General features: G+C 38.8%; 1 protein-coding gene across 3 annotated transcripts in view; it reads right to left on the reverse strand.

Moving 5' to 3' along the window:
- LOC133243845 (eukaryotic translation initiation factor 2 subunit 3, Y-linked-like) overlaps nucleotides 1–17678 on the reverse strand; it is a 48564-nt gene extending 30886 nt beyond the window's left edge. For 2 of the 3 annotated variants that reach the window (XM_061410573.1, XM_061410571.1), the window contains exons 1-9: nucleotides 17571–17678; nucleotides 16862–16925; nucleotides 15443–15570; nucleotides 15230–15351; nucleotides 6842–6936; nucleotides 4817–4975; nucleotides 3799–3933; nucleotides 2094–2188; nucleotides 1719–1863 (exon numbers count right to left, since the gene is read on the reverse strand). In XM_061410573.1, the coding sequence (XP_061266557.1) occupies nucleotides 1719–1863; nucleotides 2094–2188; nucleotides 3799–3933; nucleotides 4817–4975; nucleotides 6842–6936; nucleotides 15230–15351; nucleotides 15443–15570; nucleotides 16862–16925; nucleotides 17571–17642 (1015 nt within the window). In that variant the 5' untranslated portion in view covers nucleotides 17643–17678. The remainder of the gene's footprint in view (nucleotides 1–1718; nucleotides 1864–2093; nucleotides 2189–3798; nucleotides 3934–4816; nucleotides 4976–6841; nucleotides 6937–15229; nucleotides 15352–15442; nucleotides 15571–16861; nucleotides 16926–17570) is intronic. The other variant, XM_061410572.1, reaches the window with a different exon arrangement.
- Nucleotides 17679–22001: the final 4323 nt, after the last annotated feature.

A 22001-nucleotide genomic window follows, 5' to 3' on the forward strand; every position in this document is an offset into this window, starting at 1 on the left:
ATGGGATTTCCCAGGTAAGAATACTGGAGTGGGTTGTCATTTCCTTTACAAAGGTATCCTCCTCACCCAGGGATCGAACCCATCTCTCCTGCATTGTCAGGCAGATTCTTTATCACTGAGCCATGAGGGATATTACTTTGCAGAAATATAATACATCATTGTTAATGCTGGTTGGCAGGTATAAAGGGTTCTCATTATACTATTCTGTTTGTACACCAATACAACAAATTAACAAGAAAATCTCATCCGCTGTTGTCCCCTTTTCTTCCTTCAATCCTTCCCAGCCCCAGGGTCTTTTCTAATGAGTCAGCTCTTCGCATCAGGCGGCCAAAGTACTGGAGTTTCAGCTTCAACATTAGTCCTTCCAATGAACACCCAGGACTGATCTCCTTTAGGATGGACTGGTTGGATCTCCTTGCAGTCCAAGGGACTCTAAACAGTCCTTTCCAACACCACAGTTCAAAAGCATCAATTCTTCAGCGCTCAGCTTTCTTCACAGTCCAACTCTCACATCCATACATGACTACTGGAAAAACCATAGACTTGACTAGATTGACCTTTGTTGCAAAGTAATGTCTCTGCTTTTGAATATGCTCTGTAGGTTGGTCAAAACTTTCCTTCCAAGGAGCAAGCATCTTTTAACTTCATGGCTGTAATCACCATCCACAGTGATTTTGGGGCCCAGAAGAATAGTCAGCCACTGTTTCCATTGCTTCCCCACCTATTTGCCATGAAGTAATTAGGCTGGATGACGTGAACAGTGTGAATCTGACCAGTTTAAGTAAGGGTGTATTACATTTAATATTAAATCATTAAACTTTGTTATTTAACTTATCATATTCAATTAACTGAATAAATTGGGCTTCCCTGGTAGCTCAGCTGATAAATAATCCTCCTGCAATGCAGGAGATCTGGATTCAACTCCTGGGTTGGGAAGATTCCCTTGAGGAGGGCATTACAACCCACTCCAGTATTCCTGCCTGGAGAATCCCCAAGGATGAAGGAGCCTGGGGGGCTAAAGTCCATGGAGTCACAAACATTTGGACACAACTGAGCAACTAAGCATAGCACATTCAATAAATTAGTGTTTTGTGTTTTTACAGTGTAACTGCTTTAGTGCTATGTTGATTTCTGTTGTACAATGTGAATCAGCTTTATGTATACATAAAGCTCTCCCTCTTGAGTCTCCCTCCCACCACCACTCCACCCTTTTTGGTAATCACAGAGCACCAAGCTGAACACCCTGTGTTCTAGAGTGGTTTCCTAATAGCAATTAAAATGTATTCTTTACATATAAAACCCCTGCCACCACAAAGAGAGCACGGCTTATGGGATTTTAGTTTCTTAATGAGGGATTAATCAAGGCCTGCTGCTGCTGCTGCTAAGTCACTTCGGACGTGTCTGACTCTGTGCAACCCCACAGACAACAGCCTACCAGGCTCCCCCATCCCTGGGATTCTCCAGGCTGAGTCCTAATCACTGGAGCAGGCTGAGTCCTAATCACTGGAGCACCAAAAATTCCCTACAAGTTTTTTTTAAACAAACATGAAATTGTTTTATACTACAGTGAACAATTAAATTATGTGTATACCTGTGTATCCCACTCCTTCATATTCACTTAAAATACCTAATTAGAGATATGGACTCAGTGTATTTCACAAAAAAGTGACCTGAACAGTTGCTATCAGAAGCCTACAGATATTAAGTGATATCCTTACCAATAAGACCACCTGGAGCAGCATACTGAAGATCATTGTGTTCCGCAAAAAGTGATACAATTTTGGAAAAGATTGGTTTACACATGAGTTTTCCTTCACTATCTTTGGAAACAATACCAGGTCTGACTTCTATTTCCTGGCTCACCTGAAACATTGAGTTATAAACATATGTGGGACAAGATAATTACCTTTACATGTTAAGAGTCCTAACTATAGTACATCTCTAAACACAACCACTATTCTGTTACCTAGCTTATAACACATGCATGATTTAAAGACATATTAAAACAATGTGTTTTAAAGTTAGTTTTGAAATTTTGTTTTTACCATCTTTAAAATGTGTTCTAGTTAAGAAAAGTTCAAAATCAAGTTCACCTTTAACACTCCTTTTAAAATACTACCACCAGCCACACCACCTTTAAGATCATTAACTTCACAGCCAGGTTTGTTGACATCAAAGGACCTAATAACTGGGAAGGGGAAAAGGAAAAAAGGAAATAAACCATAAAGTTCACCCTGTTAGTTAAATCAGATGCTTATTCATGTTAAGTTTGTGAGTGTGTGTGTGTTCAGAAGTAGCTAAGATCTACACCTTAGAGTTGAGTTTGTGGAAAACAACATCATCATCATTATTATTTTTTTTTTTATCCCAAATCTTATCATGGTCTTAACTATTGGAAAAGTGAAAATAAGTCAATCAGTTAAGTGACATGTTGAAGCTCTATTTATACTATGGAATTAAACAACTATTACAAAAGAAAAGACAAATAAATACTTTATACAGATAAAATTAAGTGAAGGGTTGATTATTCTAGGCTAAATAAAGTGTGGTCTCCTTCCCTGCAATTCATGCTAAAGGCCTAAGCTTTCGAACCAGTACCTCAGAATCTGATTGTATTTGAAGACAAGGCCTTCAAAGAATTCAGGTAAAATCAGTGGGCCCTAACCCATTCTCACTCATGTCCTTACAAAAACAGGAGATCTGGACAAAGAGATAGCAAGGATGCACACATACAGAGGAAAAATTGTGTGACAAAAGGCACCATCTGGCCATCTCCAAGTCAAAGAGGACAGGCCTCTGGAGGAAGAAAATCTGGAAGGACCTTAATGTCACATTTCTGGCCCATGTATATGTGAGAAGTAAATCCATTATGTAATGTTTTATTATGGCAACTGTAACAAACTATTACAGGGATCCTCACATACAATTAAAAAAAGAAGTAGCTATGAAATTCATTTCCAGAGTACAATCCTACATTCATTAAATGACTATATATGCACCTAGGTTTATATAATCATATGAACAAAAAGACATTTGGAAATACACATGTTATCAGAGCTATGGGACTGAATTCTTCTCTCATATACCTTTATATTAGAATTTATGTGACAAAAACTTATTTTTAAAACTACCAAATAATTCTAGGACTATATTAACTTTTTAAAAGTGGCACTTATCAAACAGTGTGCTTCATAATCACTCAAAAGAACACTCTCCATAAAACATACAGGATGCCCAGAGGTGTATACAGAAAGGTTCAGGTTTTCTGCAAATTTGTTTACCAAAAAAACACCCTTAATGTAATCATCAGTACAGGTACTACAAAATTAAGGCAAAAAGAACATGAAAATCTTCATTAACAGTATGCTAAAACAATTTGTACAGAGGTGCTATTTTCCTGTTCCTGTTTAAAACATTATATAAAAGAACACTATTATTACTCTAACACTATATTACTCTAATCCTGATTACCTAATAAAAATTAATGTTTCTATTTCATTCATGATTCTGCTCTTCAATCTAGCATCTTAGAATCGATCTAATTCATAAAACTTTAAAATTCACTCTGTTGACTTACATATGTATATATGTATATATATAAGTACATATATATGACTTATATATATATGTATACATACATATATGTTGCCTGTGTTATACATAAACTCATTCCCTATGTTAAAATTCAAAAAAGCACACAAACATTCTAATATATCATTACCTCTGTGCCCTTAAAAGAAAATCAACAATGCAGAAAAAATCAGTCAACAGTTAAAGGATAACAGCTTAAGTCCTTACCAATAAGTCGGGGTTCTGAAGTAAAGTCTCTTAGAGGTACTGGAATTTTCTTAACAATATACTCACAGACAACTTCAATATTATATTTTAGTTGAGCAGAAATTGGAATAATAGGAGCTCCTTCTGCTACTGTACCTATATGACAAAATTCAGAAAGATCAAAATTCATCTGTTTTTCAAAATTTGCTCCACAAATTACTAAAGATAACTAAAAACAGATACCCAGACGTCATAAACAGAGGTCAGCAAAATATGGAAAGCTACCACCCTGTTAGAAAAGCACAATATTTTGTTTTTCCAATGCCAAACAAGTAGTCAACAGAATGGACCAAATAGAGAATTTACAGGTGTAACTTTTATCACATAATCTGGCTAATAAAGGTAGACCATCTAACAGGTAAAAAAGTCAAATGTAAAAAATAATATGTATTATGTCTTGCCCCAAATAGAAACCATATGTTTTAGAGAAAAGAACATTACAGATTAAAGAAATGATTGTCACTTGCAGTACTACAAAGAGCTTCTTAAGAAGAGACTGTAAATAATCAGAAAACAGACTAACATATATATATATATATCATTTTACTATTACTGGGAAAGAATTTAAAAAACAATGCATTGGCCCTCACTCTGAAAACACATATAATAACATTAGAATTATATAGACAATACTAGCATGACTTCAATGCAAGGATGACACACAAATATCACCTCTTACATATTTTCACTATCATGATGATGAAGTTGAACAACAGTCGTTTTTAAATAAAACAAGAGTAACATGCTGCCATCTGAAAGAAACCCAACTGGTAATATCCACAGACTATTACCTTTTTCCTATCTAACATGAAAGTCAAACTCTAACAACCAACTCAAATTTCACTGCTTCTATAAACTGGCTAAAAGGCACTTAGTAATACAGAGAAACAGGGATTCGAAACTATAGATTCATTTTTGATGATTAAATGTTTACCTTAAAACTTGATTCATACACTTATTAACTATTACAGCACCTTACCTTGTACAAACGCAAGGATCTGTTCATACTGTTCTTTAGCCTGACTTTCTTTTACCAAATCAATTTTATTTTGCAAAATCAAAATATGCTTCAGTTTCATAATTTCTATGGCAGCCAGGTGTTCAGAAGTCTGAGGCTGAGGACAGGATTCATTGCCAGCTAAGGAGATTATGAAGAATTAAAACACAAAAAAGATGTGTGTGATCAGAGTTAGTTCTCAAGTTTAAACCCAACATCTGAGTGCCCTGGATCCCCTCATCTTTTAACTCCTATTCCTGACCCTACACACAATACTTGGAATCAACTAATTTGATTTCCTTCAGGCTATACTTAGGTGTTATATATACCCCTCAAGTTCCTCTAGTTCCATTGGAGAAGGCAATGGCAACCCACTCCAGTGTTCTTGCCTGGAAAATCCCATGGACAGAGGAGCCTGGTAGGCTGCAGTCCATGGGGTCGCTAAGAGTCGGACACAACTGAGCGACTTCACTTTCACTTTTCACTTTCATGCATTGGAGAAGGAAATAGCAGCCCACTCCAGTGTTCTTGCCTGGAGAATCCCAGGGATGCGGGAGCCTGGCAGGCTGCTGTCTATGGGGTCGCACAGAGTCGGACACAACTGAAGCGACTTAGCAGTAGCAGCAGCAGTTCCATGTAGTCTGCAGCATATTCTGGCCTAGTGTAGCTCCAGAACAGTTAAGAGTAGAAAAGTTGCATAGTGCAGTCTATGAACTGTAATCAACCAACCATAAATGTAGACAACCACAAAGATATTCAATGATGCCCATATCTGGCATTCACACCCTTGTGAAATCCTTCCCTTTAAATGTGGGACAGATCTAATGAAGAGAATACTACAAAAGGAATGGAACAACACTTCTCAGCTTACAAAGACAGTGATTTCCAACCTGGAGGCTGTCTGTTTCCTCTCAACACAGCTATCCAGTCACAAGGACAGATGGGAAGGTTATACAGGATCACATGAGGAGAAATGAAGGTCTGACAATATATTATTAAAAAGTATATTTTGTCTAGTATCCCAATGATCATTTCCCTTTAATTGTGATATTCAGTTGCCTTGCCCCATACTTATTCTGCAGGCTTGTTGAAAAGCACAGTCATACGGAAGTGGAGTTCTCATTTCCACAGTCTCCCACCATAAATCACATGGTTGCTCTTTTTGGCATGGCCACCCTCTTTAATGGTATCTAGTGTAGCAATCATACTCTTAACATTAGGTGTAGTCAACTCCTGCCCTGAATAAGGACAATTCTGTCAGAAATGACATGGCTTATGGTTAAGAAGCCCAAATGCAAGGACTAAACCTTTTTCGGGCAGAAGCTAAATGCTGGCCTCTGCCCCTTTGTACCCTTCCTTTCACGGAACTGAATTTTGTACCTTTCCCTATAAGAAACTGTAATTTTAATTCAAAAACTCACCTTTCACTGAGTTTTTTTAAAACTCTAGTAAGTTATCAAACTTAAGGATGATTTAGAGTACTCCCTGAATTTGTACTCTGGGTATCAGAAACAAAAGTGGTCTTCTGTGGACACAATTCCCTTGAACTTTACATTTGACCCTTAAAATTCACCTTAAGATCTCACAAAAGAAAGCACAACTCCAGTTTTGAAAACATTCACACAGCCCTTGACTTCAGTATTTCACATGACTGTGCATGTTTAAAAAGCCCATTACATCAATACTGCACTGAATAGCTCACAGCCATTTATAAAATATCTTCTCCCTGCCCCCAACATACTATTATTTTAAAAGTCTAAAAAGACAGTAAGAAAAATGCATTGTCTTAAAAAAAATTTTTCCCCACACTTCTCTTAGAATTCTCACAAGATAACAGCCCCAGTACAACTTACCTTACTATTTCATGATAGCTAGCAAGCAGTCATCTATACTAATTTGGATAATCTACCTATTCTCAATTATGGGCATGAGAGACTCAGACTCCCCTTTAAATATGCCATGCTGAATGGACTCCATACTTGTGAAATCAATTCAAATGTTACTTACCGATTAACAGAAGAGCTGCATCCATCACTGCTGCACCATTCAGCATAGTAGCCATCAAAATATCATGGCCAGGACAGTCAACAAAGGAAACATGTCTAATAATCAAGAAATAATAACCAGCTTTAATATCAAATAGTACTTAAACATCCATAGACTTCTAAAAGCTAAATTATTTTGAAAGAAATTAATCCTGCTACAGAGTGGCTATATATCATGATGCTTCCAAAAGTTTGAAATGACACTATCATCTTAGAAATTTAAATGACTGAAGACCTATTACAAAACAGATAAAATTAGCTATATGCAGATATAACTTAACCAAAGATTAGGCTCTCATCAGCTTGAGATATGTCCCAAGGTGAAAAAGACACTGATTTTATAGAATGCATAAATGGGAATAGTAAACTAACAACAATAAAAACTAGGAATATTCTGGATTTAAAGTCAAACCATGAATTATAGGAAATGTGCTTATTTGTCTGCAAATATGATCTCCGTACCTTTAGACTACTGTCTTCCGGTAGCTCTAACGGTAAAGAACCTGACTACGATGCAGAAGACCTGGGTTTGATCCCTGGGTTGGAAAGATCCCCTGAAGAAGGCAATGACAATCCACTTCATTATCTTGCCTGGAGAATTCCATGGACAGACCATGGGGTCATAGAGTGGGACATGACTGAGCAACTAACACATTCCACTTTGAGCAACTAACACATTCCACTTTGATCAACTGTTTTCAACTGCTGAGTTGAGATTTATTTGTTCTAGTCACTTCTGGACATGTTGTCTGCAAATATCTCTGGGTCAGTAAAAGTCTTCTGACCCTTGCAACAGATCTTTTGCAGAGCAATTACTTTTAATTCTGAGGTACTGCAACTTACCAATTTTTTTTTCCCCATGGAATGCAATATGCCGTAATATCTTGAAAGATCAGAGACAATCCCAAGCTCTAAACTTTTTTTGCCTACATTTTCTCTTAAAGGTTTCTTACAGTTTTTTGTGATCCATTTAATACACAAACGTGGCTGTATGTCAAGTATGTACTCAAAATAGATGAGCTCACACAAATGTTCAAAGAAAATATACATTTTGAATGCAAAGTATTTCATTTAAAACTAGGCTTATTTTTTTTTGCCTTTAAACAGACATTATCTGTTTGTTGAATACCGTATTCTCTTCTGAATATTCTATTCTCTCTTATAGAACTCCTTCCATACGTTTGCCAAAACTCAGCTGGGACATTTTGGAGGGGGTCTAATTCTCTGTTTCCTAACTTTGCTGGGATTTTGATAAAAGCTGCATTAAACCTGTGTATATCGGTTGAGCTTTCAATCCATGCACAGATTATATTTAGATTTTCCTTGACTTCTTTCAGAGGTGTGTAATTTTCACATATTTTAGCTTATATGCTCATAAGAATTATTTCCCCTTACTTTTCCTTTTGTGTAATGTCTTTGTGGTTCTGATAAAAGGTAAAGTTTTCCTCATAGAATGATGAAGTATTTCTTCTATCTTCTAAAGCAATGGTGTTTTGTATCTAAAGTATTTCATCTTTTGGAGACTTCAGTAGTTTAAATTTGGGTGGGTATGTAAGTGTTCATTGCTAGTACACTGAAATACAGTGAGCTATTGTTGTATCCTGCAACCATACTTACGAAGCAACATTTCTTTCTGATCTGTATGCCTGATATTATCTTTTCTTAAAATAGTATATATTTTCCAACCAAAAAAACTTTGCTGGTATTTTGATATGGTTAGCATTAAGCCCGTACAGCAATTTGAACAATCTGATTAGGTTTATATTAATTACAGAAATTCAATCAACAAATAACCAGAGGAAGCACCAGGCCTAAATATGTTCACTGGTGAATTCTACCAAACATTTAAGAAAGATATTATACTGATTCCCTGCTGGATCTTTAAGGAGACAGCAGCAAATGAAATACTTCCTCATTTTATAAGGTACACATTACTTTATGCCTAAACCGAACAAAAGCACTGCAAGGAAGGAAAACTACAGTAAAATTCCTCATGAACATACATACAAAAATCTTCAACAAAATATTAACAAACCTAATCCAACAATATCACCATGTGGGATTTAACTAAGGTATTCTAGGCTGATTCAATACCTGATAATCCATTAATGCCTTCCACCATATCAACAGATTAAAGGAAAACCACATAATACTATCAAGAAATGCACAAAAAGCATAAACCCATTTGTAAACCCTTACCAAACTAGGAACAGATGGCAATCTCAAAGTAATAAAAGGTATCTACAGTTAATGTCATATTTGATGGTTAAGAAATGCAATGCTCTTTACTAAGACAAGGAAAAAGCAAAAATGTCTCTTTTTCTCCATGCTTTTGAACATAATAATGGAGTCCCAGCTTATATACTAAAAATATGAAACTGAAATAAAGGTATACAGATTAGAAATGCAGATATAAAATTGTCTTTGTAGATAACATGACTGCCTATGCAGAAAAACTGTTAAAGGCAACAACAAAAAAAACAAAAAGTAATGAGTGATTAATATAAGACTGTAGATTCAAAGTTAACTTATACAACTCAATCACTTTCCTAAATGGCTGCAATGAACAAGTAGAATGTGAAATTAAAAACACAAACCATTTATATTTTCAACCCTAAAAATAAAAATGCTTAGGTGTAAATCTAAAAAATATGTGTAAGATCTGTATGAGGAAGACTACAAAATTCTGATGAATGAAACCAAAAAATTAAACAGAGATCACATGCAATGAGTAGGACAACAATACCATCAAGTTGTTAGTTCTTTTCAAACTGATCTAAAGATACGATGCAATCTGAATGGAAATCCCAGCAAGTCATTTTATGCATATCAACAAACTGATTCTAAAGCTTATGTGCACAATTTCCCTGGTGACTCAGTAGTAAAGAATTATCCTGCAAATTCAGGATCAAGTTTGATCCCTGGCCCAGGAAGATAGTACATGCCACAGAGCAACTAAGCATGGGCACTACAACTACTATGCTCCAGAGTCTGGGAACCACAACTACATAAACCACAACAACTGAAATCTGTGCTCCACAAAAGTCACCACAATAAGAAGCCTAAGCACCAAAACAAACAGCGGCCCCTGCTCACCACAAGTAGAGAAAAGCCCATGCAGCAACAAAGACCCAACACAAACCAAAATTTAAAAAATAAATTTTAAAAAATAAAAAAATAAATAAAGTTTATATGCAGAGGTGAGTCTCAGAAAAGCCAAAAGTACTCAATGACAATAACAATATCAGAGGACACAAGCCCACTTCAAGACTTAGTATAAAGGTATAGTAACCAAAACATTGTAGTATGTGAAAAACAGACAAATACTAACAGAACAGAACAAAAACCCAAGAAATAAACTTGTACTGAGTTAACTGATCTCTCAAAGAGATGTAAGGGCAAAGACAGTCTTTTTAACAAACTGTGCTTTAAGAACTGACATCCACATGTTAAAAAAAATAATACATCCAGGCAGAGATCTTGTACTTGGTATAAAAATTAGCTCAAAAAACAATCATAAAACTGTAAAACTCCTAGAAGAAAACACTGGAGAAAACATGGATGGCCTTGAACGCAATCACTTTTCAGGCACAACACCAAAACCAGAGATACACTGGCCTTCCTCAAAATTAGAAATTGCTGGGAATTTCCTGGTGGTCCAGTGATCAGCAAGACTCAGCAGAGTGCACAGGTTCAATCCTTGATTGGGGAACTAAAATCCTACAAGGTGCAAGGCAAGGACCACCCCCAACCCCAGCAAAAAAAAATGAAAAAATATTTTTGTAACTTAAGAATTTTTGCTCTGTAAAGATACTGTCAAGAGAATAAAAAGACAAGCTAAGTAGCAGAAGATATTTTCAAAAGACGTATCTGAAAATGAACTACCACCTAAAGTGTACAGATAACTCTTAAAAATCAAAATATAGAACTGGGTTAAAAAAACAGGTCCAAGACACCCCACCAAAGATTTACTGATGGAAAATAATCACATGATTATTTGATCCCACATGACCTAACAGGAAAATGCTAATTAAAACAAAAAAAAACTTTACTAGAATGGCTAAAATTCTAAACACCAACATCAGCAGATACTACAAGGATGTGAAAAAACATGAGCTCTCATTCATTACTAGTGGGAATGCAAAATGGTAGAGCCATTTTTAAAAAGACTGGTGTTCTCTCACAAAAGCAAACATCCTTTTGCCATTTGGTCCAGCAAATACACTTATTTATTTACTCAAATCAATTGAAAATTTACGTCTATATACACAAAAAATTTGCATATTTATAACAGCTTTATTCATAACTGCCAAATTTTAAAAAGCAATCAATATATCCTTTTGTAAGTAAATAGATATATACATATGCTGAGATACACCCAGAAAACAAATTATTTAATGCCATTAAGCAAGTTACCAATTACAAAGTGATACAAAACATTCAGTTGAGTTCAGTGGCTCAGTCATGTCCAACTCTTTGAGATCACATGAATTGCAGCACACCAGGCCTCCCTGTCCATTACCAATTCCCAGAGTTCACTCAAACCCACGTCCATCAAGTCGGTGATGCCATCCAGTCATCTCATCCACTGTCGTCCCCTTTTCTTTCTGTCGCCAATCCCTCCCAGCATCAGGGTCTTTTCCAATGAGTCAACTCTTCACATGAGATGGCCAAAGTACTGGAGTTTCAGCTTTACCATCATTCCTTCCAAAGAAATCCCAGGGCTGATCTCCTTCAGAATGGACTGGTTGGATTTCCTTGCAGTCCAAGGGACTCTCAAGAGTCTTCTCCAACACCACAGCTCAAAGCATCAATTCTTCAGCGCTCAGCCTTCTTCACAGTCCAACTCTCACATCCATACATGACCACTGGAAAAACCATAGCCTTGACCAGAGGGACCTTTGTTGGCAAAGTAATGTCTCTGCTTTTGAACACGCTATCTAGGTTGGTCATAACTTTCCTTCCAAGGAGTGAGCGTCTTTTAATTTCATGGCTGCAGTCACCATCTGCAGTGATTTTGAAGCCCAAAAAATAAAGTCTGATACTATTTCCACTGTTTCCCCATCTATTTCCCATGAATTGATGGGACTAGATGCCATGATCTTAGTTTTCTGAATGTTGAGCTTTAAGCCAACTTTTTCACTCTCCTCTTTCACTTTCATCAAGAGGCTTCTTGTATATCATTAAGTAAAAGAGCTCAATAGAAAAAGGGTAGAATAGCAACTATTTACTATTCTAGAAAAGGCAAAACCAGATAAACAAATCTGGAGAAGGGAAAGGCTACCCACTCCAGTATTCTGGCCTGAAGAATTCCACAGACTGTATAGTCCATGGGGTTGTGAAGAGTCAGACTGGACTGAGTGAATTTCACATCACAGAGAAACAAATATCAGTAGTTGCCACGGGTTACAGAGGAGTGAAAGACGAATATGCAGGATACAGAGGATTTTACAGCAACAAAACCACTCTGTAACACAGTATAAGGATGAACACAGAGTAAAAGGACAAACACATCATTAAAAATTTCTGCAAATTTGTAAAATGTAAAACAAGAGTGAACACTAATGTAAATCATGGATACTGGATAATGCTGTGTCAAAACACATTCATCTGAAAATGAGGGGGGCTCTGTTTGCAGGCTATAAGAGAAATCTGTACCTTCTACTCAGTACTCATTTGAAGCTTTAGATATAAAGCTTCTCTAAAAAAAAGTCTACCAAAAAAAAAGAATGAATTACTAGTAAGCTCAAAAGCCTTGACGGATCTCAAAAATACTGTATGTAATGAGTGGAAAAGTCAATTTCAAAGGCAATATACTGTGTTCTAGTGGGCTGCTGTCCAAAGGGTCGAATACAGTCCAACACGACTGAAGCGACTTAGCATGCAAGCATGCACTGGAGAAGGAAATGGCAACCCATTCTGGTGTTCTTGCCTGGAGAATCCCAGGGACAGAGAAGTCTGGTGGGCTGCTGTCTATGGGGTCGTACAGAGTCAGACATGACTGAAGCAACTTGGTGGCGGCAGCTGCAGCAGCTTCTGTGTTCAACATACACAATATTTCTGAAATTTAAAAACTCAGTTAGATAATAGACTGATGCTACTGCTGCTAAGTCACTTCAGTCGTGTCCAACTCTGTGCGACCCCATAGATGGCAGCCCACCAGGCTCCCCCGTCCCTGGGATTCTCCAGGCAAGAACACCAGAGTGGGTTGCCATTTCCTTCTCCAATGCATGAAAGGGAAAAGTGAAAATGAAGTCGCTCAGTCGTGTCCGACTCTTCTCGACCCCATGGTCTGCAGCCTACCAAGCTCCTCCATCCATGGGATTCTCCAGGCAAGAGTACTGGAGTGGGGTGCCATTGCCTTCTCCAAGATAATAGACTAGTATTTAGTATTTGCCAGGGATTAAGAACAGTAGGGGATAATGGACTAATCTTTGTGGTAAAATAACATTTCTGTTATCCAGAAAGTAGTGACATTACAGGAACAGATATATCATAAAGTAGACATATATATGTATACCAACAGAGAGTGCTTTGTTTTGGTATTACACTGAAGTTTGAAGTAGTAGTATGACTAATGGAGAAGTAAATGACGACCCACTCCATTACTCTTGCCTGGAGAATCCCACGGACAGGGGGCTGGGACAGCTAGAGTCCCTGGGGTCTCAAAGAGTTGGACACAACTGAGTGACTAACACTTTATGACTATTGGGGCAAAACCAATTAAAACTGTACAGGTCTTCTATGTTATCTTGCCAACTTTCAGTTATTCTACAATTATTTCAAAGTTAAAAATGAAAACATGGAGCAGAGCAGTTGGGAAATCAAATATTACATTTGCAATTATTAATAATTTTAGGTATAAAATGCTTACAATAAAAAACTTTAAACCATGTATTAAAAATGTAGATTTTTAAAATAATTTTAGCTTTTAAAACTTTTATTATAGAAGCTTAAGAGATTTGATATTTTCAGAGCATAACTGTAACCACACAATGTGAAATAAACTATTTAAACAAGCAATGATATACATTAAACAAACCACAACTGCATTTTAAGAATGGAAATTTTCACTCAAAAAAGGAATTTACAGAAGGATCTCCACTGTCTTGGAAGACTGAGTGAACCTGCCAGCCTAATGCAAAGAACTCAGCACTTAAGAACAAAAATTACTATGCTTTTAGAATTATTACCATTCTCAAAAATTGAATATTAATATCCTTATGATGTAAAATTTCTTTGGGTACTCCTAATACCTACATACTTGATGAAAGTCAAAGTGGAGAGTAAAAAAGTTGGCTTAAAGCTCAACATTCAGAAAATGAAGATCATGGCAACTGGTCCCATCACTTCATGGGAAATAGATGGGGAAACAATGTCAGACTTTATTTTAGGGGGCTCCAAAATCACTGCAGATGGTGCCTGAAGCCATGAAATTAAAAGACACTTACTCCTTGGAAGGAAAGTTATAACCAACCTAGATGGCATACTCAAAAGCAGAGACATTACTTTGCCAGTAAAGGTCCACCTAGTCAAGGCTATGGTTTTTCCAGTGGTAATGTATGGATGTGGAGTTGGACTGTGAAGAAAGCTGAGCACCGAAGAACTGATGCTTTTGAACTGTAGTGTTGGAGAAGACTCTTGAGAGTCCCTTGGACTGCAAGGAGATCCAACTAGTCCGTTCTAAAGGAGATCAGTCCTGGGTGTTCTTTGGAAGGAACGATGCTTAAGCTGAAACTCCAGTACTTTGGCCACCTCATGCGAAGAGTTGACTCATTGGAAAAGACCCTGATGCTGGGAGGGATTGGGGGCAGGAGGAGAAGGGGACAACACAGGATGAGATGGCTGGATGGCATCACCAACTTGATGGACGTGAGTTTGAGTGAACTCCGGGAGCTGGTGATGGACAGGGAGGCCTGGCGTGCTGCGATTCATGGGGTCGCAAAGAGTAGGACATGACTGAGCAATTGAACTGAATTGAATACCTACATATGTTAGATGACATGTCAGTGTTCTGAGGAATCAAGATATGCAACATTCCAAAAATGGACACCTACAGGCAAAACTAAGACAAATATGTAACAATATTGGAAGACTAGACAGAAGGACCCCACAGAATATAACGAGTCCATACTTGTATTTCTTTAGAGAACCCCAAAATACACATTTTACCTTATATTTAAACAGAATTCTTAAAAAGTTATCAGCAACAAGTGTAAGCTCTAAATTTTATTGAAAATGTTTTGGCAAAAGGTATCTGCATCAGGCTTAGATTTGAATCATTAACTTCACAATTAAATAATTCAATAAGCACAAAGGAAAAAATGTGTATTTAACATAAAGTAATCACCTGACTAGTCTGAAGTTCCCTTTGGTCCCTGGAATGTCTGTAGGAAACTCATCAGGTGTACTACTCCCACAAGATCTGTAACATTCTGGCCGAGGACAACTTTCATCATCAAGTTTGTAAATCTAAAAATTTTAATGAAAATAAATTTAAATTCTCATTTGCATATTTGAAATCCAAGTAAAATTGTTTCTCCTTCCACAGCATACTATGTACCTTGGCATTAGCATACCCAAGCTTGATTGTAATATTTCTTTCTAGCTCATTTTTGAATCTGACAGTGTGAACTCCAGAAATAGCTTTTACCACAGTAGATTTTCCATGAGCAACGTGACCAATTGTACCTACAAAGGCCAAAAAACACTTAATTTATATGCATACCATTATACCAAATATTTCAGTAAAGTTAGAAAAAAAGGCATAATTCACTATAAATGTTTCAAACTACAATCAACAGAGATTTCATTTACGCCCTCCATATATTCTTTTCAACACAAAATTTTTTCTGAAACATGACCAAATGTAACTCTCCATGTACCTGAAAATTTTATTTAAAAATCATAATTTGTGATTATTCAACTTGTTATCAATCTGCAAAAGGAGTTCACTTGATATAAACATTCATCTAAAAACACAAAATTTTGTGTATTAATAAAGTTTCCAGTATTCTAATTGAGGTAAACATGCACAAAGTCAAGTGAAAGTTGCTCAGTGGCATCCAACTCTTTGCAACCCCATAGGCTATAGTCTATGCAATTCTCCAGGCCAGAATACTGTAGTGGGTAACCTTTCCGTTCTGTAGATCTTCCCAACCCAGAGATCAAACCCACGTCTTCCGCATTGCAGGTGGATTCTTTCCCAGCTGAGCCACAGTGAAGCCTAAACATGCACGAATCCATAAAAACTAGGAAACAACTCCAATTTGATTACAGTAAACAAGTAAATGTTAAGACTGAGCATCCCAAGTGGCATAAAGAATATGCCTGCAATCCAAGAGATGGGGGGGTCCAATCCCTGATGTAGGAAGACTGCCTGGAGAAGGGAATGGAAACCCCTTCAGCATCCTTGCCTACAGAATCCCAAAGCAGAGATTAGCAAGCAACAAGTCCATGGGGTCACAAGAGTCCACACACTTAGCAACTAAATTAGTAGCAGCAAGAGCAGTATAATGTCTTACAATTTTTCACCACTCTAAGGTGTAAGTCTTATTAGGTTTTACCACTAACAGACGTGAAAACATCTACACTCAACTTCTCCCAAATTATGTGTCAATTAAGAAAAGAAGTAAAACACTATTCTAAAAGATTAGATACTAAATAAGAATTTTCAAATCCTGTTAAGAAATCTGTTCTGAAAATACTCTCTACAAAAGGAATTTTCACCTGTTCTTTAACATTCTGCTATACATGCATACACCGTACTGTCTCTTCATACACCTATGTCTTTCCCTGGATTCAAGTGAAGAGTACTGTTTCCCAAGAAATCGAGCAGGTACTTTGCTCATAATGGCTAAAATCTATACATTATATATCTGAGTCTTCCTACAGGTCAGTTAATTGAACAAGAGTTTAAATGTCATCAGAGAGCAATCAACCCTCAACAAGGACAGCACTGTACACAACAATGTATTCTTACCTATATTAATTGTGGCTTGTCTGCTGATAACTTCATGAGAGAGTGGTGTCAACCTGGTAACATCCTGCAATTAAACATTTTAGTTTAAACTACCTCACAAAAGACAAACCGTTATTTATATCTCGTTTTGTATCTACAGTTTGCCATTATCTATTCAGCGCTCCACTGTTTACCAAAAGTACCTTTCTTGCAAAGGCAGTCTTGATTCCCAGTCAGAACAGGGATGCCTGGAGTGCTGCAGTCCATGGGATCGCACAGAGTGAGACACGATTCAGCGACTCAACAATAAAAGCCAAGTCCTAAAAGCCCTTTACATTTACAAAAAGAGACTATATTTACACTAACTCTGGAAGATTTGGAAGACCAGGGCCTCAAATTTCAAGAAAATTAACACTAACGACAGTGTAAAAACTCCTTCCAGAACTGAAGGTATTAACAGTCTTATCCCGGATCTTCAGAGGAAAAGACCTTAATGGTACTTAATATCTTGACTTTCCTGCCCAAATCTTCGCGTTTCGAAGCTCCATGATTTCACATCGCCAGGCTCAACTCGCACACCTGGATGAACGCTTCAAAGAATGCCCGGGTCCAGGTTTCTGGCATAACTCAGGCTGTCGGCAGCCCGGTACTGCCATGATTGAACTTTTCCCAAAGGTCAGGTCATACCCACTCCTAAGCTCATTCCAATCCGCCTAAAAGAAAACCTTACCAGTGTGGAGAGATCCTGGCGACAAAGATGTGGCTGACCCAGGGTCACAAATGACTCCTCACGCCGCGCCATCTTGCCGAACGAGCAACAAAACCGTCCGCGTAGCTTCCTGACCGTTTGCAGGCCCCCTTGTGCCGGTGGGGCTGCGCAGGCGAGAGAGCGACTACGTCTCGCGCCTGGGAGAGGAGAATGGTTGGTGTACCAGAGAGATCACTAAATGACCTTATTTCACTTGGCTTTACATATTACCTGCAGAAAGACTGACCATAAAAAGCAAGCCAAAGATTTAGGGGCCTATTCATTGGCGACCTAAGGGACATTTGTGCAGGCAACGGTAAGGGCAGCCCCAAAAAAGGACGCTTGGTAGAAGGATGACATAACCGCGCGTCGGGATGTGTCGGCAGTAGCTCTTTCCGTTTCCCTAGCTGATCGCCTGGAAGGCTTTCCAGGGACCTGCTTCCCGTATTTTTTGGTTCCAGTTTCCACAATTTCTTATGGTGAGGTCGCCTGTGGTCTGGGCCAGTCTTCTCCGAAAGGAGGGCTTGTAGTAAGCCACACTCAGGTTCAATAAGTTCCTTTTAGGGGATTGCGGCGTGGGAGAGTGAAGGCTTCCTTGCTAAGTCACTTCAGTCGTGTCCGACTCTGTGCGACCCCATAGACGGCAGCAGCCCACCAGGATCCCCCGTCCCTGGGATTCTCCAGGCAAGAATACTAGAGTGGGCTGCCATTTCCTTCTCCAATGCATGAAAGTGAAAAGTGAAAGTGAAGTCGCTCAGTCGTGTCCGACTCTTCGCGACCCCATGGATTGCAGCCTAACAGGCTCCTCCGTCCATGGGATTTTCCAGGCAAGAGTACTGGAGTGGGGTGCCATTGCCTTCTCCGAAGGCTTCCTTAATGGCTCGTTAAAGAATACGCGTGCAGTGCAGGAGACCCGGGTTCGATTCCTGAGTCGCGAAGATTCGCTGGAGAAGATAGTCTACCCACTCCGATATTCTTGGGCTTCCCTTGTCGCTCAGCTAGTAAAAAATTAGCCCGCAATGCGGGAGACCTGGGTTTGAGCCCTGGGTTGGGAAAATCTGGAGAAGTTAAAAGGCTACCCATTCCAGTATTCTGGCCTAGAGACGTACATAGACTGAAGGTCCATAGGGTCGCACAGAATCTGACGGGACTGAGGGACTATCACTTTTAGGGAAGAAAGGAAAAGGGCCTTCTGGGGAAAGTTTGATGGAGGGGTCAGTTGTCCGGATGTGGCAATAGCAACTGCATAGGAAGGGACGTTTTTGCAGTACTTTTAGGGTTCTCAATGGCACCCCACTCCAGTACTCTTGCCTGGAAAATCCCATGGACGGAGGAGCCTGGTGGGCTGCAGTCCATGGGGTCGCGAAGAGTCGGACACGACTGAGCGACTTCACTTTCACTTTTCACTTTCATGCATTGGAGAAGGAAATGGCAGCCCACTCCAGTGTTCTTGCCTGGAGAATCCCAGGGACGGGGGAGCCTGGTGGGCTGCCATCTATGGGGTCGCACAGAGTCGGACACGACTGAAGTGACTTACCTTAGGGTTCTCAAAGTTTTTAGAAAACAGATAAAGGGAAATATACTTTGGAGAAAATCTGGGCAAATGATTTTACCAGATATTTCAGTAAACAAAGACTGGTAAGGGAATCAAGTCATCAGCATCTGCATTCACCTGCAGATATGTGCCCTGATGGGGTTTAGGGTGGAAAGAAATAGGAAGTCGGCCCAAAATGGTTAAGATGCACAATTTGGGAATGATTTTAATGAGCCCAAACTTCATTTTCCCATTCAAAGAAAAGCCCTATATTCCTTAATTCAGAAGGGTGTATTTCTTTGGTTAGAAATTGATGTTGTGACTATCTCTGTTTTGTTTGATTGGCTTTCTTTTTTTTTTTTTTTTGCAAAGCGTTCTGTATACCTTGCTCTTCCTTTCCCTCTCTGTAAGTTTCTCAGAGCTAATAATCCTTCCTGGGTTATAATCATCAGTGCTGCTGTGTTTAGTTGCTTTAGTCATGTCTGATTGACTGTGATCCCTATGGCCTGTACCTCACCAGGCTCTTCTGTCCATAGGAAGGCTCCAGGCAAAAATACTGGAGTGGGTTACCATGCCCTCCTCGTAGTCCTCAGTAAGTTAGCCAAATAAAACATTCTCAACTTTTAGGATGTGCCTTTTTTTTCCTTTTTGCTCAGTGTGACAGTACCAGCCACTGACAGGGGCACACAGAACAGACTTTTTTCCTTCGCTTAACTCTGAGGATTTGGATCCTTAGCACCAGCAGAGGCCACTTGTGCCTGTCCACCCCCTTGGAGAGTCCAAACGAATTAGGGTCCTTCTCTTCTGGTACTCAGATATGCCATTTTTGGAAAATCCAGTGATGTAGAACTACTTGGATGTGTTGGTTACCCTTGAAACTTTTTTAAACTTGATACCTTGACTAGTATCATTTGAAAGACACTGGGAAGATTTTTGCTCAGTTTAAATATGGGTATTTTGATGCAGTTAAAAGACTCAGAAGACTGGACTCAGCTGAATGAGTAGGGGTTGGAGTGGGTATTTTGGTGGGAAAATAGCCTGTGATTTTTCCTTGAATTGTCTACTTTAAAACAATTTATTGAAAAAGTGAAGATATCTCAGAGTTTTCACCTCTAAAGAAGGGATACTCCTGGTTTTCTCAGATTCAGGAATGGTGGATACAAGTACCCTTAATTAGCTATTATACCTAAAAGAGAAGGTCATTTGTTTTAATTAAAAAGTTGCTCTGCTGGGGACACATATAAGATCTGTCCTCTCTGTGATCTGAGCACTCACAGTGGTTTTATATTACCTGAGTGAAAAGCTCAAACAAGTAAGAGTTGAGGGACTCTGTGGTAAAATCTAAAGTTTAAGAGTTAATGCCACAAATCATGCTGTAACCCACTGCATGATTGCTACTAGTGTGTTTTTATCTTGACAAAGCTATTGGGGAACTAACCTTTCCAATGAAAGAAAAGCAGTGACAAAATGCCATCCTCAAACTAAGACCCCAACTAGTTTTTGGTAAGCCATTGGCACTTGCTGTCTACCTCTATAAGAATTAAATCAGATGTTGCTGCAGCTGCTGACCTCAACACCCCACTGAAAGTAGTTCAAGTTGGGGGCACAAATGAGGCAGCTGTGCTCTGGGAAAAGCTGGCAAGACAGGTCTTCACAAAGATACTTTAAGGAGCCAGTCTTAGGAGTGCAGTTTTTGTATGTCCTCAAATATAGAATAGCACAAATCCTCCATGGGTATGACTGTTCTTTGAAACTAGCAGAAACTTCTTGCAAAAAATACATGCTTGATTACCTGAACTCCCCTCTCAGCAAAATCGCATATATATGGACCTTCCCCCATCTACCATGGAACAGTTTCAAAGCTACCTGCAATTTTTATCTGGGGCTGCAGTCCTCATTTGGCCCCAAATAAAATGTGACTTGCAGTTCTCAGGTTGTGCTTTTTTTTTTTTTAAGTTGACAACTTTATGGCAATCACAAAGGGACACAGAGTAATCTTTTCTCTTTCACCTGAACTCTACAAGTACCAGGAGACTTGGCAGAGGCCAAGTCACCAGAGGCCCTTTGTGCTCATCTGCCTCAGTGTTCTTGGAGAATTCCAGGGATGCGGCTGCTGTCTATGGGGTCACACATAGTTGGACATGAGTGAAGCAACTTAGCAGCAGCAGCAGCAACACCCTCCTTAAGAGTCCGAATGAACTGGGAAAGTCTCTTTGTTCTCAGATCTCTTGTATCTGTGGATGATCTTAAGTTTTACTGGTAGTTGAGCAGGTACTTTCCCCCTCTAAAATCCTGAAGTTACTGGAGTTTGAGGGGGCCCAAGTGAGAGATACTGGGGCAAAGCCAAACAGTGGAAAGATAGGGAAGAGGGCTCAGTTGAAAAACACCAAGGAATGTCTGGGGCTCTGTTGAAAGATTTCATGTTCTTCCTCAATTCAGCCACCTTAATAGAATTTGTTGTGATAAAAGTGAAGACACCACATGAGAGCTATTCTCTGAAGAAAAGGGACAAGACATGTCAAGTTACTGAGAAATTTATAAAAGTGGTGGCGCCCAAGTACTCATACTGTCCAGTGGTCCCATAGGAAAACCCACTCATTAATTAAAATGCTTATCAAGGGGTCACATAAGAATTGGCCACTCAGGTGGCTGTCAAAAAGTCAAACAATAAATGCTGAAGAGCCTGCATAGAGAAAAGGGAACCCTCTTACACTGTTGGTGGGAATGCAAACTAGTACAGTCACTATGGAGAAGAGTGGAAATTCCTTAAGAAACAGGAAATAGAACTGCCATATGACCCAGAAATCCCACTGCTGGACATACACACCGAGGAAACCAGAATTGAAAGAGACACGTGTACACCAGTGTCCATCACAGCA

The sequence above is a fragment of the Bos javanicus genome, chromosome Y (assembly GCF_032452875.1).
Source record: "Bos javanicus breed banteng chromosome Y, ARS-OSU_banteng_1.0, whole genome shotgun sequence".
NCBI classification, from domain to species: Eukaryota; Metazoa; Chordata; class Mammalia; order Artiodactyla; family Bovidae; genus Bos; species Bos javanicus.